At 47.8% G+C, this 14,533-nt stretch overlaps 1 protein-coding gene across 2 annotated transcripts; it reads left to right on the top strand.

The window, feature by feature from the left end:
- The first annotated feature begins 951 nt into the window (after positions 1-951).
- NME1 (NME/NM23 nucleoside diphosphate kinase 1) lies at positions 952-10,596 on the top strand. Of its 2 annotated transcripts, XM_037993100.2 has the most exons (6): positions 1,019-1,106; positions 1,964-2,194; positions 3,380-3,509; positions 8,237-8,338; positions 9,714-9,826; positions 10,285-10,596. In XM_037993100.2, exons 3-6 carry the CDS (start codon positions 3,384-3,386, stop codon positions 10,400-10,402), a joined length of 459 nt encoding a protein of 152 aa, XP_037849028.1. In that variant the 5' UTR covers positions 1,019-1,106; positions 1,964-2,194; positions 3,380-3,383; the 3' UTR covers positions 10,403-10,596. The 2 variants fall into 2 exon arrangements, with proteins under 2 accessions (XP_008009632.1, XP_037849028.1); XM_008011441.3 differs by lacking the exon at positions 1,964-2,194 and having other exon boundaries at positions 952-1,106.
- Positions 10,597-14,533: the final 3,937 nt, after the last annotated feature.

The following is a 14,533-nucleotide window of genomic DNA, read 5'->3' as shown; positions in this document are numbered from 1 at the left end:
CTAGGCCAAAAGTTTTAAATTTCAGTACGTTCCAATTTATCAGCTTTTTCCTTTTATAGATTGGTCTTTTGGTGTCGTCTAAAAAACTATTTGGCCCTAGGTCCTGAGAATTTTTTTTTAACTCTTTTTTTTCCCCATCAGTGATTTATTATTTTATATTTAAATCTATGATTCATTTTGAGTGAATTTTGTATAAGGTGTGAGGTTCAGGTTGAGGTTCTTTGGGTCTATATTTGTCCAATTTACCCAGCATCATTTCTTGAAAAGGCTCCTGATTCCATTTTTGTACCTTTCCCCTGAGAGCAGTGGGAATGTTTTTCTGAAAAAGTATGTCAGTGATGATGTGATGCCTTGTGCAAAATCTGTATTGGCATCTCACAACGTAAGATTTGGCTCTATTCTAACGGCATTTTCTACCACTCGATGTCCAACGTAATACTTGGCTCTCAGGGAATCACTGGGCTGGCTGGCTCACTTCATGCAGGTCTATTCTATTATCACTTCCTCAGAGATTTCTCTGGCCTTTTCTTCACAGCACTTACATAATGAGATCTATTACATATTAATTTGCTTATCTGTTTCTTGTTTTCCTATACTCCTATCCCTCCCAGAAGCTCCAAGAAAGCATACTGTTGTATCCCTAGGGCCTAGAATAATGCGTCCACATAGTAGGTATTCAATAAAATCTTTTGCTTGACTTAGAAAAGGTGAATAAACACAAAGCGGGAGCGAAAAGTTTACTTCTAGGTCAGGCGCTTTTTGGACGTCATGTAAAGTGTGAGCGCCACCTCTCGGGAAGCCAATTTGCTCGCGAACAAAGGAAGTGAGTCAGAGAACCCGGGGGTTGAGGGAAGAAAGCAAGCAGCTAACCGGAAAGGTCTGAAAAAGCTAGCGCCGGAAGTTAAACAGCAGAAAGTTGTTCTCTAGAATGACTGCCTACTCCCAAGAGGAAGCGTGGGCGAGCGGTGTTCTGCAAAATGGGCTCTCCGGCAGCGGATCTGCGCAGAAGCGTTCCGTGCGTGCGAGTGCTGCGAACCACGTGGGTCCCCGGCGCGTTTCGGGTTCCGGCGGCTGCAGCAGGAGTTCAAGCCTAAGCAGCTGGAAGGGTAAGAGGTGTTCGGGATCCTGAGAGGGAAAGGAAAGGAGTGTAGTCGCGGGAGAGAGTTAGGTGAGGAGTTAGTGAAGAGGTCAGTTCAGCTCTAAGAGCCGGCGAGGAGGATCGGATGGAAGGAGGGGCAGGGAGCGCCTGTGGACAAGTGCAGACCGGTCGGCGCACGTCCCGTGCCGCATGGACTCGCCTTTGTCGGTGGCCGCCTTTCTCGTCAGGCCGCGACGACAGGGCTGTGCCTTATTTGCCTCTGTCGAGAGCAGTGCCGGGAACGGAGTTGGCGTTCTATAAGGCCTTGCTGAATAAATGACGGGCGTGTGTGTCATTCATTCAGCAAGGACTGAGTGCTTACTGTTGTGTCACCGGGATCGATGTGGAGGGACATTTTTAGGATCTATTTCTGGCGCTTTAGTCCTGTTTTCTCCTGGACAGTATTCTTGCCCCGCATCCCATCGGGCGATTCTCCGCAGTCTTTTTTTTTTTTTTTTTTTTTTTTGAGACGGAGTCTCGCTCTGTCGCCCAGGCTGGAGTGCAGTGGCCGGATCTCAGCTCACTGCAAGCTCCGCCTCCCGGGTTCACGCCATTCTCCTGCCTCGGCCTCCCGAGTAGCTGGGACTACAGGCGCCCGCCACCTCGCCCGGCTAGGTTTTTGTGTTTTTTTGGTAGAGACGGGGTTTCACCGCGTTAGTCAGGATGGTCTCGATCTCCTGACCTCGTGATCCGCCCGTCTCGGCCTCCCAAAGTGCTGGGATTACAGGCTTGAGCCACCGCGCCCGGCCTCTCCGCAGTCTTTGGGCTTTGTCTCTTTTTTTTTGGAGGTTATAAATGATTTTCTTTGCTCTTATTGACTGCTAGGCCCTGTGGCTAGGTACCATAGACCTACACGGGAGTAAATCAGCCTGGTATGCAGGCCAGAGACCGGTGGGGAGGCAGACACACAAACAGAAAATTGGGCTACAGTGCTAAGATGCTGTAAGAAGAGGTTAACTAAAGGACAGGAAGGTGGAGCCAACAGGTGGAGCTGCTGTGTACATCAGAGATTGTCTTTCAAGGCGAGGGGCCTCCCATCTCAAGATGTGATACAGGGTAGGTCATGAGCCAGTCTTCTGTAAAATGAGGGATCTGGACAGAATAGGTACTCTCTAGGCTTCCTTTCAGTATGATGTCCCGTATCAGGTATTCCTCATGTCTGTAGCTCTCCCACACCCCGCCGTTTATTGACTAGTCAAAATATTATTTGCATTGTAAAGTGTAGCATACATTACAAGAATGGATTAATGGGTTGGAAATGCTGGGTTTTGGCCTTCATTCTGGTGCTCTGGTCCTGTTTCTTCATTTGTAAAATGAAGGGGGTTGTAAAGATATATTCTCTAAAACCCCTAATGCTGTGGATGTGGCGTTAAGTCAAACTATTATTTCTTACTGCTTTGTACCAGACATCACTTTCACATTAGTAAAACTTTTTATCAGTATAGTTTCTCCCAAGCTCGATTACTGAGAAAGATAGTTTTTACCTCCTGTATCCTAGTTCCACCACAGTGTTTGGTACACAGTAGATGCTTAAAAGAAGCTTCTTATATCAAATGGTGGCCAGGCACAGGGCTCATGCCTGTAATCCCAGCACTTTGGGGGGCTGAGGCCGGTGGATTACTTGAGGTCAGGAGTTGGAGACCAGCCTGGCCAACATAGTGAAACCCCATCTCTGCTAAAAAAAAAAAAAATACAAAAATTAGCTGGGCGTGGTGGCACGTGCCTGTAGTCCCAGCTATTCAGGAGGTTGAGGTAGAATAGCTTGCCTGGGAAGTGGAGGTTGCAGTGAGCCAAGGTCGCGCCACTGCATTCTATCCTGGGCGACAGAGCAAGACCCCATACCAAAAAAAAAAAAGGGGGGGGGGCTGGGCGTGGTGGCTCATGGCCATAATCCCAGCACTTTGGTAGGCTGAGGTGGGTGGATCACTTGAGGACAGGAGTTCAAGACCAGCCTGGGCAACATGGCGAAACCCCATCTCTAAAAAAACCACAAAAACCAAAACAAAAATAAAATAAATCAAATGGGATAGAAATTATAGTCTTTGCTTTTGGATCCTTTCCCACATTGACATATTAGTTCATAGATGAGGGGACTGGGGAGGAATTGGGTTTTTACCAGAGGGAGGCCTGCAGCTGACCTGACAGATTTAAACCAGCTTTATGGGATAATCCGCTTGAGAAGGATGACGATGTAGGCAAGTGATTCAGCGCCGTTTCATTCCTCTACCTGTCTATCCCCAGGACCATGGCCAACTGTGAGCGTACCTTCATTGCGATTAAACCAGATGGGGTCCAGCGGGGTCTTGTCGGAGAGATTATCAAGCGTTTTGAGCAGAAAGGATTCCGCCTTGTTGGTCTGAAATTCATGCAAGTAAGTGGACTTCATTGTTCCCATTTTGATTTCTTCATAGTATAGGAGAACACTGTGATTAACCTGTTTCTCCCCGGCTTTCTTATTTAAACTTCTTCATGGTAGAGTGGACACAAGTGTCTTGAGACGTGGAAACACCTCAGTGCCCTAGCGTTTGGCTACATTTAGGATTTTCCAAAATAGTCTCTGTAATATGAGGTGCATTGCTATGGGAAAAGCAGTGCAGAGTTCCACATATGACTGCATCTCTGTAATTTGTGACTCAGCTGAGCATGTTTGAGTTCTTGGTCTTGAGCTTCCTGAGCAGATAATTTTAGAGAGATTTTTTTCCCCCTTTGAGACAGGTTATTTTTTTAGCAAGAAAATCTTCCATCATCAATTACTAGACACTCATCAATGCTTATTGTCTAGCATTTATTAGGTACCATAGGAGCTTGTGGAGGAAAACTATGGTTTTGGTTTTGGGGAGGTTCTCCTGAAATAGCAGAGAGCAGATGTACCTGCAAGCTACTTACAAAGCAATCTTCTGATAAATGCAAGGGATTGATTGACCAGTAACCCCTCTTTAAACACATTCTAGAGATAAGAATTCAAATTCTTGGCTGGGCAGGGCACAGTGGCTCATGCCTGTAATCCCAGCACTTTGGGAAGCCAAGGCGGGCTGGTCACTTGAGGTCAGGAGTTCAAGACCAGCCTGGCCAACATGGCGAAACCCCATCTCTACTAAAAATACAAAAATTAGCTGGGTGTCAGGGCGGGCACCTGTAATCCCAGCTACTCGGCAGGCTGAGACATAAGAATTGCTTGAACCGGCCGGGCGCGGTGGCTCAAGCCTGTAATCCCAGCACTTTGGGAGGCCGAGATGGGCGGATCACGAGGTCAGGAGATCAAGACCATCCTGGCTAACACGGTGAAACCCCGTCTCTACTAAAAAGAATACAAAAAACTAGCCGGGCAAGGTGGCGGGCGCCTATAGTCCCAGCTACTCAGGAGGCTGAGGCAGGAGAATGGCGTGAACCCGGGAGGCGGAGCTTGCAGTGAGCCCAGATCGCGCCACTGCACTCCAGCCTGGGCGACAGAGCGAGACTCCGTCTCAAAAAAAAAAAAAAAAAAGAAAAAAGGAATTGCTTGAACCGGCCAGGTGCGGTGGCTCACGCCTGTAATCCTAGCATTTTGGGAGGCTGAGGCGGGCAGATCACCTGAGGTCAGGAGTTGGAGACCAGCCTGACTAATATGATGAAACCCCGTCTCCACTAAAAATACAAAAATTAGCCAGGCTTGGTGGCATGCGCCTGTAATCCCAGCTTCTCGGGAGACTGAGACAGGAGAATTGCTTGAACTGGGGAGGTGGAGGTTGCAGTGACTGAGATCGCATCATTGCACTCCAGCCTGTGCAACAAGAGTGAAACCCCATCTCCAAAAAAAAAATTGCTTTTGAACCCAGGAGGCGGAGGTTTCAGTGAGCCGAGATTGCACCATACCGCTGCCTGGGCAACAGGGAGACTCTGTCTCAAAAAAAAAAAAAAAAAAAAAAAAAAAAAAAAAAAAAAAAAAAAAAAAAAAAAAAAAAAGATTCCAATTCTCAAATCAAATAGAGGATAGTATGTTTTCCTAAAAGGGCATCAATTTTAGGCCTTTCTAGTACATTTTAAATTTTAGTTTGACTTTCAATTTACTTACTATGTGATGTTTTAGAAAAATTGCTTTAGGGCTGGTGCGGTGACTCACCTGTAATCCCAGCACTTTGGGAGTCTCCATCTCCAAAAAAAGAAAAGAAAACTGCTTTAATGTAAAAGAGGGTAGACTGATGTTCATGCCGAGAGAAGAATATGGTGTCCAAGCTCTAGGAGCTGGCATCTAATGTAGGTTTTCTTGCTGCATCATCCCATAACAGAATAGAAGGGCAAGAGAGTGCAAGAGTGAGAGAGAGCTAGAGAGAGAGCAAGAGGGGGTTGACCTTGATTTTATAACAAACCCACTCCTGAGATAAGACATTAATCTATTCATGAGGGTGAAGCCCTCATGACCTAAAACCTCCCATTAGGCCCCACCTCCCCACATTGTTGCATCGAGGATTAAATTTCCGACGTGAACTTTTGGGGACACATATAGATCACAGCAGAAGGTAACATGAAATGAATGTGTTGTTGATCAGGCATTTACCATATGCTGGGCACATATGTTTCCTGATTTAGTCTTCATGCCAGCCTTGAGAAGTACTTCCTCCTGTGTTCGTGGTTGTTAGTGATGAGCAACCTAAGGCTTGAAGAGGTTCGGTGATGTGCCTGATAGCATACAGTGATGCCGCTGGGATTTTAACTTGAGTCTCTCTGACCCCTGAGCGCAGACATTTTCTCCTTTACATTGAATTTCCTATTAAGGATATATGGGTTTGGTGAAGAATGGATGGAAGGATAGCGGCCATGACTCTAAAGGGCTATTTAAATCTGCTGTGGAGGTAGGAAGCAAGGGAGAACTTGAGGTTCCCAACCCCCAAGCCCTTAAAAAAGCCTATGGTCTGCTTGGCAGACTAAAGATCATCAGTTAGGGCCCGGTGTGGTGGCTCACATCTGTAATCTCAGCATTTTGGGAGGTCAAAGTGGGCGGATCATCTGAGGTCAGGAGTTCGAGATCAGCCTTGCCAACATGGTGAAACCCCATCTGTACTAAAAATACAAAGTTTAGCTGGGTGCGATGGTGCATGCCTGTAGTCCCAGCTACCAGGGAGGCTGAGGTGGGAGGATAGCTTGAACTTGGGAGGTAGAGGTTGCAGTGAGTGGAGATCGAGCTACTGCACTCCCTCCTGGGTAACAGAGCAAGACCCCGTCTCAAAAAAAGATAATCAGTTAGTCGGGTGTAGTGGTGCACCCTTGTAGTCCTAGCTACTGAGAACCTGAGGCAAGAGGACTGCTTGATCCTGGGAGTGTGAGGCTGCAGTGAGCTATGATCATGCCGTTGCACTCCAGCCTGGGTGGCAGAGAGACGCTGTCTCAAAACAAACAAACAAACAACAAAACCAACAAAAAGATAATTGGAACCAATTAATAGAATTAAAAGAGTATTCTGGTAAGGGAGGGTCACCTCAGTGTCTGTTAGGAGACTTCACGACAAAAGTCTTCCATTTGGATAGGAAAGGACAAGGCGAGGGTTGGATCCCTACCACGGAATGATTATGTGGCCATATAATTTTACTTTGGCAAGTGATAACTGGTGGCTGAATGATGGGGCTTTTGGGCTGCCAGTCTCCACATTAGTGTGTGTCTCTAATGTGTGCGATACGCGTCATACAGCGCAGTACCACAGAGCTGGAAAAACCATGGGACCCTGTTACATTTGAACAAGCATATATGCAGTACAAGAGAGAACACAGCCAAATTGAGTTGAAACTGTTAAGCAGATGGTTTGTTCTCTAGCTAACTTGATTTGTTCCCACATATTAGCCTTGCAGTATGAGAAGTTCTAATTCTTTTTTTTTTTTTTTTTTTTTTTGAGATGGATCTCGCTCTGTCACCCAGGCTAGAGTGCAGTGGTGTCACCTCGGCTCACTGCCAGCTCTGCCTCCCGGGTTCACGCCATTCTCCTGCCTCAGCCTCCTGAGTAGCTGGAACTACAGGCACCCGCCACCACGCCTGGCTAATTTTTCATTTTTCAGCAGAATGATTTATTGCTAGATGTCATTTACTTTTGGGTGATTTGCAGATACCTTTGGGAATCACATGGTCATCACGCTGGGCTTTTATCCTCTGAGTAAACGTGAAGCATCCCTGGGTAATGGCCTGGTTTAGTTTGCTGCTCATCAAATGCCAAGACTTGGTCCCTGGTGTCCTTCTAACATTTTATTTGGGGTTTGCTCTGGGAATGGAAATTTATTGTATTGTTAATTTTCCTGCCTAAAATGAGATGGTTGAGGGCCAGGCATGGTGGGTCATGTCTGTAAGCCCAGCACGTTGGGAGGCCGAGGCTGGAGGATCACTTGAGTCCAGGAGTTTGAGACCAGCCTGGGCGACATAGTGAGACCTTATCTCTACAAATAATTTTTTAAAATTAGCCAGGTATGGCTGGGCGTGGTGGCTTATGCCTGTAGTCCCAGCATTTTGGGAGGCTGAGGCAGGCAGATCACCTGAGGTCAGGAGTTTGAGACCAGCCTGGCCAACAACCCTGTTTCTACTAAAAATACAAAAATTGACTGGGCGTGGTGGGCGGGCATCTGTAATCCCAGCTACTTGGGAGGCTGAGGCAGGAGAATCACTTGAACCTGGGAGGTAGAGGTTGCAGTAATCAGGATCACGCCACTGCACTCGAGCCTGGATGACAGAGGGAGACTCTGTCTCAAAATAAATAAATAAATAAATAAATAAATAAATAAATAAAATTAGCCAAGTCTGGTAGTGTGTCTACAGGCCTACCTATTCGGGAGTCTGAGGCAGAAGGAACACTTGAGCCCAGAAGTTTGAGTTTTTTTTAAATGAGATAGCTGAATTTAATTTTAATGTTCTGTGGTTTTATTATCAGTCAATGCCAATAGGGAGACAACTGATATAAAATTGGAGAAGTACTTTTAGTCCTGTCACTGCTCCCTTCCAGTGTGGAGAATGAATTGGGTTATAACAGAATCAGTAAGCCCAACCACTCATGTTTTACATAGCAGGGTGGGTGAGGGGGATTTACATGGATTATATGTTCTTAGATGGTTTGGGGCCATTCTCATTCTCCGTCCTGTTGAATAGGCCTCTGAAGACCTTCTCAAGGAACACTACATCGACCTGAAAGACCGTCCGTTCTTTGCCGGCCTGGTGAAATACATGCACTCAGGGCCGGTAGTTGCCATGGTGAGTGTGCCTGAGATACTCCAAGTATGCATTGCTTGTCATCTGCGCTAGGCTCTCTTCTAGACACTGGGGATACAGTCATGAATGAGACCAAGTAGATATCTGTTTTCATATATCAGCTAATGGTTAGTGATAGGCTTCAGAAATGACATAGGTTAGTGATAGGCCCAGAAATGAATAGGAGTAGCAAGTGATCACTTTAGATTGGATGATCAAAGAATGCAATTTTTAAGCTGCGATCTGAATGACAAGAAGCAGCCAGCTATGTACAGAATCACAGTGAAAAACATTTCCAGCCAAGCAAACAGCATGTGCAAAGTTCCCAGGGTGGGAATGAGCTTGATTTTTGAAGTATGGGAGGAGAATTGAAATGCCCGAAGCCTGATGGGTGGGAGGGAAGTTGGGATGTGAAGAGTTCAGAGGCATGGGCAGGGGCCTCCTCTCTTAGGGGTGTGTTGACCATGTAGTTCCTGAGTGCTGGGAAGCTATGGGACACTTCACACTTGGCCTTTTTTTTTTTTTGAGACGGAGTCTCGCTTTGTCACCCAGGCTGGAGTGCGGTGGCGCAATCTCGGCTCACTGCAAGCTCCACCTCCTGGGTTCACGCCATTCTCCTGCCTCAGCCTCCTGAGTAGCTGGGACTACAGGTGCCCGCCACCATGCCCGGCTAATTTTTTTGTATTTTTAGTAGAGACGGGGTTTCACTGTGTTAGCCAGGATGGTCTTGATCTCCTGATCTCGTGATCCGCCCGCCTCAGCCTCCCAAAGTGCTGGGATTACAGGCTTGAGCCACCGTGCCCAGCGCACACTTGGCATTTTAAGGAGGCTGCTCTGGTTGCTGAATGGAGTGTACATTGTAGAAAGGCAAGCATCGCCGGGCGCGGTGGCTCACGCACTGTAATCCCAGCACTTTGGGAGGCCGAGGCAGGTGGATCACCTGAGGTCGGGAGTTCAAGACCAGCCTGACCAACATGGAGAAACCTCATCTCTACTAAAAATACAAAATTAGCCGGGGTGGTGGCACATGCCTGTAATCCCAGCTACTCGGGAGGCTGAGGCAGGAGAATCGCTTGAACCCGGAAGGCGGAGGTTGCGGTGAGCTGAGATCGCGCCATTGCACTCCAGCCTGGGCAAAAAGAGTGAAACTCTGTCTCAAAAAAAAAAAAAAACAAAAAACAAAAAACAAAGGCAAGCATCAGGGCAGGGAGACCAGGATCCCTAGTGCTGGAGGAAGTGGATACTCTAAATATTTGTTCAGTGAATGAATATCATCTTAAGGGGCCTTTTTATTTTTCCTATTTTTGGATTAATAGTTGCCAGATTTTCTGCTGAGATTGGTTTTCTTCTTTGATCATATCTTCTTCTGTCCTTGGAGGTCTGGGAGGGGCTGAATGTGGTGAAGACAGGCCGAGTCATGCTCGGGGAGACCAACCCTGCGGACTCCAAGCCTGGGACCATCCGTGGAGACTTCTGCATACAAGTTGGCAGGTGAGATTTTGCTCTTTTTCCCCCTTTTCCAAAATCTGATTTAGTTGCTACAAGGATTTGGGTTTCTGAGGCTGGAGGTAGACATGATACCATATGCAGGTTGATTTTATTGGAGTTTATTGTTTTCCTCCCCCTTAAGTTGGTGTTTGGCTTTGGTTTTTAAAATCACTGTAGTTGTACCTCTGTTACACGAAGTGTAGAACCTGGTACAACACACTTTGCTGGCCATAGTCTTTCCTGAAGGCTCTTACTGTTTGCACCAGTGTGACGGGGAGGGCTGGATGTGGGGAGGGCATTTTTCACCCTTACATGAATGGCCATTATAGTCTTTTTCTTTTAACATGGTCTAATGTCCATGGAGCTTCAGCTTTTATGCTGCCGTGGCTGTAGATTTCTGGCAATGGGCGCATTTTAATCCTTCTGGTCTTGGTCATGTGACTGTCTCTTTCTCCACCCAGGAACATTATACATGGCAGTGATTCCGTGGAGAGTGCAGAGAAGGAGATCGGCTTGTGGTTTCACCCTGAGGAACTGGTAGATTACATGAGCTGTGCTCAGAACTGGATCTATGAATGACAGGCGAGCAGGCCACAATGCTTTCACATCCATTTCTCCTCCTTCCCATGGGCAGAGGACCAGGCTCTAGGAAATCTAGTTATTTAAAGGAACTTCGTCATAATTTGGAAGGAAGCTCTTGGAGCTGTGAGTGCTCCCTGTACAGTGTTACCATCCCCTACCATCTGATTAAAATGCTTCCTCCCAAAGTAGGATTCATTGAGTTGGCTACTTTGTATTGTTGTATTTTTTTTTCTTCTTTTCATGTACACTGAATAACCTGACCTAATAGAGAATGTAAATACTATAAAAATTATTTATATTGAGATCTCACATACACACAGGCATTCTTTGACTGCCCTTCTTAAACCCTGCGTCCCTTCCACTCTTGGCACGGAGCTACTCAACAGGCATCTATGGAGCACCTGCTACATGGCCAAGACTGGACTAGGTGCAGAGGATTCATCAGAAATAAAACATGAGGGCTGGGTGTGCTGGCTTGTGCTTGTGATACCAGCTGCTTGAGAGGCTGAGGTGGGAGACCAGCCTGGGTAACAGAGCAAGACCCTGTCTCACTAAAAAAAAAAAAAAAATTAGGCTGGGTACAATGGCTCATGCCTTTAATCCCAGCTATTCAGGAGGCTGAGGGGAAGAATCGCTAGAGGCCAGTACGAGTCCAGCGTGGGCAACATAGCAAGACACTGACTTTACAAAAAAAAAGAAAAATTAGCTCTGGTGCTGTACACCTCTAGTTCTAGCTGTGGGGAAGGCATAATAGGCAGGAGGATTGTGCCCGGGAGTTCAAGGCTGCAGTGAACCATGATCATGCTACTGTACTTCAGCCTGGGTGACAAAGTGAGACCAGTCTCTTAAATAAAAACATATCCATCCTGTTCTTGAGAAGCTCTTGGGGATTCAGTGAACGGGGGAGTGTGGGAAGTTGTAATTCCTCTGAAAATCAGAAAAGCTAGGTAGACAGTAGGCCTGGGTCCCTGGGATGTCCTCAAATGAAGCAGGAGGTCTTGTAAGTAGCTTTGATTTGTTAGGATATTGATTTGGTTGCTTTAATGGAGACAAGATAGAAATGTACTTCTCTTTCATTTGAAAGTTCAAGTGTGGTCAGGTGCAGTGGCTCATGCCTATAATCCCAGCACTTTGGGACAGTGGCTCATGCCTATAATCTCAGCACTTTGGGAAGCCAAGGCAGGAGGATTGCTTGAGCCCAGGAGTTTGAGACCAGCCTGGGGAACAGAGTGAGACCTCATCTCTTCCAAACATTAAAAATTAGTCGGGTGTGGTGGCACATTCCTATAGTCCTAGCTACTCAGGAGGCTGAGGGAAGAGGATTGCTTGAGCCCCAGAGGTTGGAGCAGTGAGCTGTGATCCGCCTCTGTCCTTCAGCCTGGGTGACACAGTGAGACCTGTCTTCAAAAAAAAGCCCTAACTACTCAGTAGAGGTGATCATAGTGGTAAGGCTCTGATCTTTAAGGTGGTCTGCACACACCTGGTTCCTTCTAATCAGTCCTACTTGGATTACCCCCCAATGTTCCTGCAAGTTGGGAAAGGAAGTGGAAGAAGTATCCCTTTTAAAGAGACATCTCTGAATTATAACCTTCACTTCCTCTCATATCCCATTGGCTAGAACTTAGGCATATGGCTGCATCTAGCTGCAAGGGAAACTGAAAATTTTTTTTCTTTTGAGACAGGGTCTCACTCTGTTGCCTAGGATGCAGTGCAGTGGTGTGATCACAGCAGCTCACTGCAGCCTCGACCTCTCTGGGCCCAAGTGATCTCCTACCTTAGCCTCTGGAGTAATTGGGACTACAGGCACGTGCCACCACGCCCAGCTAATGTTTGTATTTTCTGTAGAGATGGGGTTTCGTCACGTTTCCCAGGCTGGTCTCCAATTTCTGGGCTCAAGGGATCTGCCTGCCTGGGCCTCCCAAAGTTCTGGGCTTATAGGCGTGGGCCATCGTGCCCAGACTGAGGGTTTTTCTTTCTTTTTTTTTTTTTTGAGATGAAGTCTTGCTCTTGTCACCCAGGCTGGAGTGTAATGGTGCGATCTTGGCTAACTGCAACCTCTGCCTCCTGGGTTCAAGTGATTCTCCTGCCTCAGCCTCCTGAGTAGCTGGGATTACAGGCGTGTGCCACCATTGCCGGCTAATTTTTGTATTTTTAATAGAGATGGGTTTTCACCCTGTTAGTCAGGCTGGTCTTGACCTCAGATGATCCACCTGTCTCAGCCTCCCAAAATGCTGGGATTACAGGTGTGAGCCACTGCGCCCGCCTGCTGAGGGTTTTCTTATCTTTCCTGTTCATCTGGCTTCGGTAGAGGCAATAGAGGGGCAGGGACTTCTCAGGAGGGGGGAGAAGAGGATAGTTGGGGTGGGCTGCCTTTATGGACAGATGAGGGCGAGATTATTATTATTATTTTTTAATTTTTGAGATGGACACTCATTCTGTTGCCCAGGCTGGAGTGCAGTGGCACGATCTCAGTTAACTGCAACCTCTGCCTCCGGGGTTCAAGCGATTCTCCTGCCTCAGCCTCCTGAGTAGCTGGGATTACAGGCATGCGCCACTACGCCCGGCTGATTTTTGTATTTTTAGTGGAGAGGGGGTTTCACCATGTTGGTCAGGCTTGTCTTGAACACCTGACCTCGTGATCCACCTGCCTCGGCCTCTCAAAGTGCTGGGATTACAGGTGTGAGCCACTCCACCTGGCCTGAATTTCTATTAATATTTTACATAAAGTGTGGCCTGTTTGTTTTGGGGCGTGAGAGGAGCATACCAGGGCTTGGGGAATGAACATGTGTGTAGTGGAGCTGGAGGGTTACAGCCTCCCCAGTTAAGGACAGTCTTCCCAGGAAGGAAAGAAGAGGTGAAAGCAGAGGGGTGGTCCTGACTGTACCCTAAGTAGCCATCAGTGACCTGACCAAGGGGCAGATAGCTCTCCCCTGGACAGAGAAAAGTCCGTGAAATTTCCAGAGCTGTTTCCACAGTTGACATTTGGTAATCCAAATGAGAGTGTGCTTCAGATTGAAGCCAAAAAATACAGTGCCCCCAAATGAGGGCACATGACAGTCATTGTCAATGTCTGGTGGGCTAATGCTCTGTAACTAGAAGTTTGGAAAGTAGATAAGGTGTAACAGAGGTCAGGTTGTCATCTATCTGGCCAGTGACAGGTAATCAGCGCAGTGGTAGGGGCACTGGGGTGATGGCATGATTGCTGTGGTCAGCTCAGAGTCCTGAGGGGAAGCAAGTGGGCGCCCACCATGTCAGGGCAGTACCACTGTGTGCGGCTGTCAGTCAGTGCTGCAGGCACGAAGAGGGGCTCGTGACCGCCCCAGGGAAGTTGGGCATCACCAAAGGGAGCTTGTTTGCAGTTTACACACTGCAAGTAGGAAGTGTGTACAGGTCGATGACAGACCTGATCTCTATGACAGGGTCTAGACTTTCCTCAGGGTCCAGGGGCGCACCTCAGGGTGAACTGGAAAGCTCGACTGCACTTTAGTGCCAGGTGGGCAGGGATCCCTATCTCAGGGTGGGAGTGGGGCAGCTGATTGGGGCTGGAAATGTAGGTAGGGAGGCGGCAGCCAGGCAGCAGGGCATCCTGCGAAAAGAGCATCTCGCTAAGGAGTCTGAACGCCATCCTGTAGGAGGGGGAGTCATCAAGGCAGGGCAGTGGCAGGACCAGAAGGCTGTCTCAGGTGCTGAGCGAGGCTCCCGGTTTGCGGGGAGAGGTGAGATCGAGGCGGGGAGAGGTGAGATCGAGGCCCGTTGGGAGGCCGAGGCTTAACCAGGGCTCAAGCAGAGGGGAGGGAAGGCTGGATTTCAGAGGTAGGGAGGATAAGGACTGTGGGTGCACGACGGGGAGGGAGAGTCAAGTCAAGGTTAATGCCGGTGCTGAAAGCAGCAGATGGCCTTGACCGGGGTAGAGAACTCGAGCACAGGAGCAGGTTCTGTGTGTGTGTGTGTGTGTGTGTGTAGGAGCTTTTGGCTTCACGGGAAGTACTGAGAGGTGAGGAGTGGGATTTGGGACGTGCGTAGTTGAACTCATAGGACGTCCAGGTGGAGAAGGAATCACTTCCTGTCTCTGGATTCTTTTTGATCACTGCCTGGCGAGGGCGCGCCCCGGTTGGGCGTGGACACGCT

The sequence above is a fragment of the Chlorocebus sabaeus genome, chromosome 16 (genome assembly GCF_047675955.1).
Source record: "Chlorocebus sabaeus isolate Y175 chromosome 16, mChlSab1.0.hap1, whole genome shotgun sequence".
In the NCBI taxonomy this organism is placed as follows: domain Eukaryota; kingdom Metazoa; phylum Chordata; class Mammalia; order Primates; family Cercopithecidae; genus Chlorocebus; species Chlorocebus sabaeus.
Note: the sequence above shows the minus strand (reverse complement) of the source record. Positions and strands in the feature narration are given on the sequence as shown.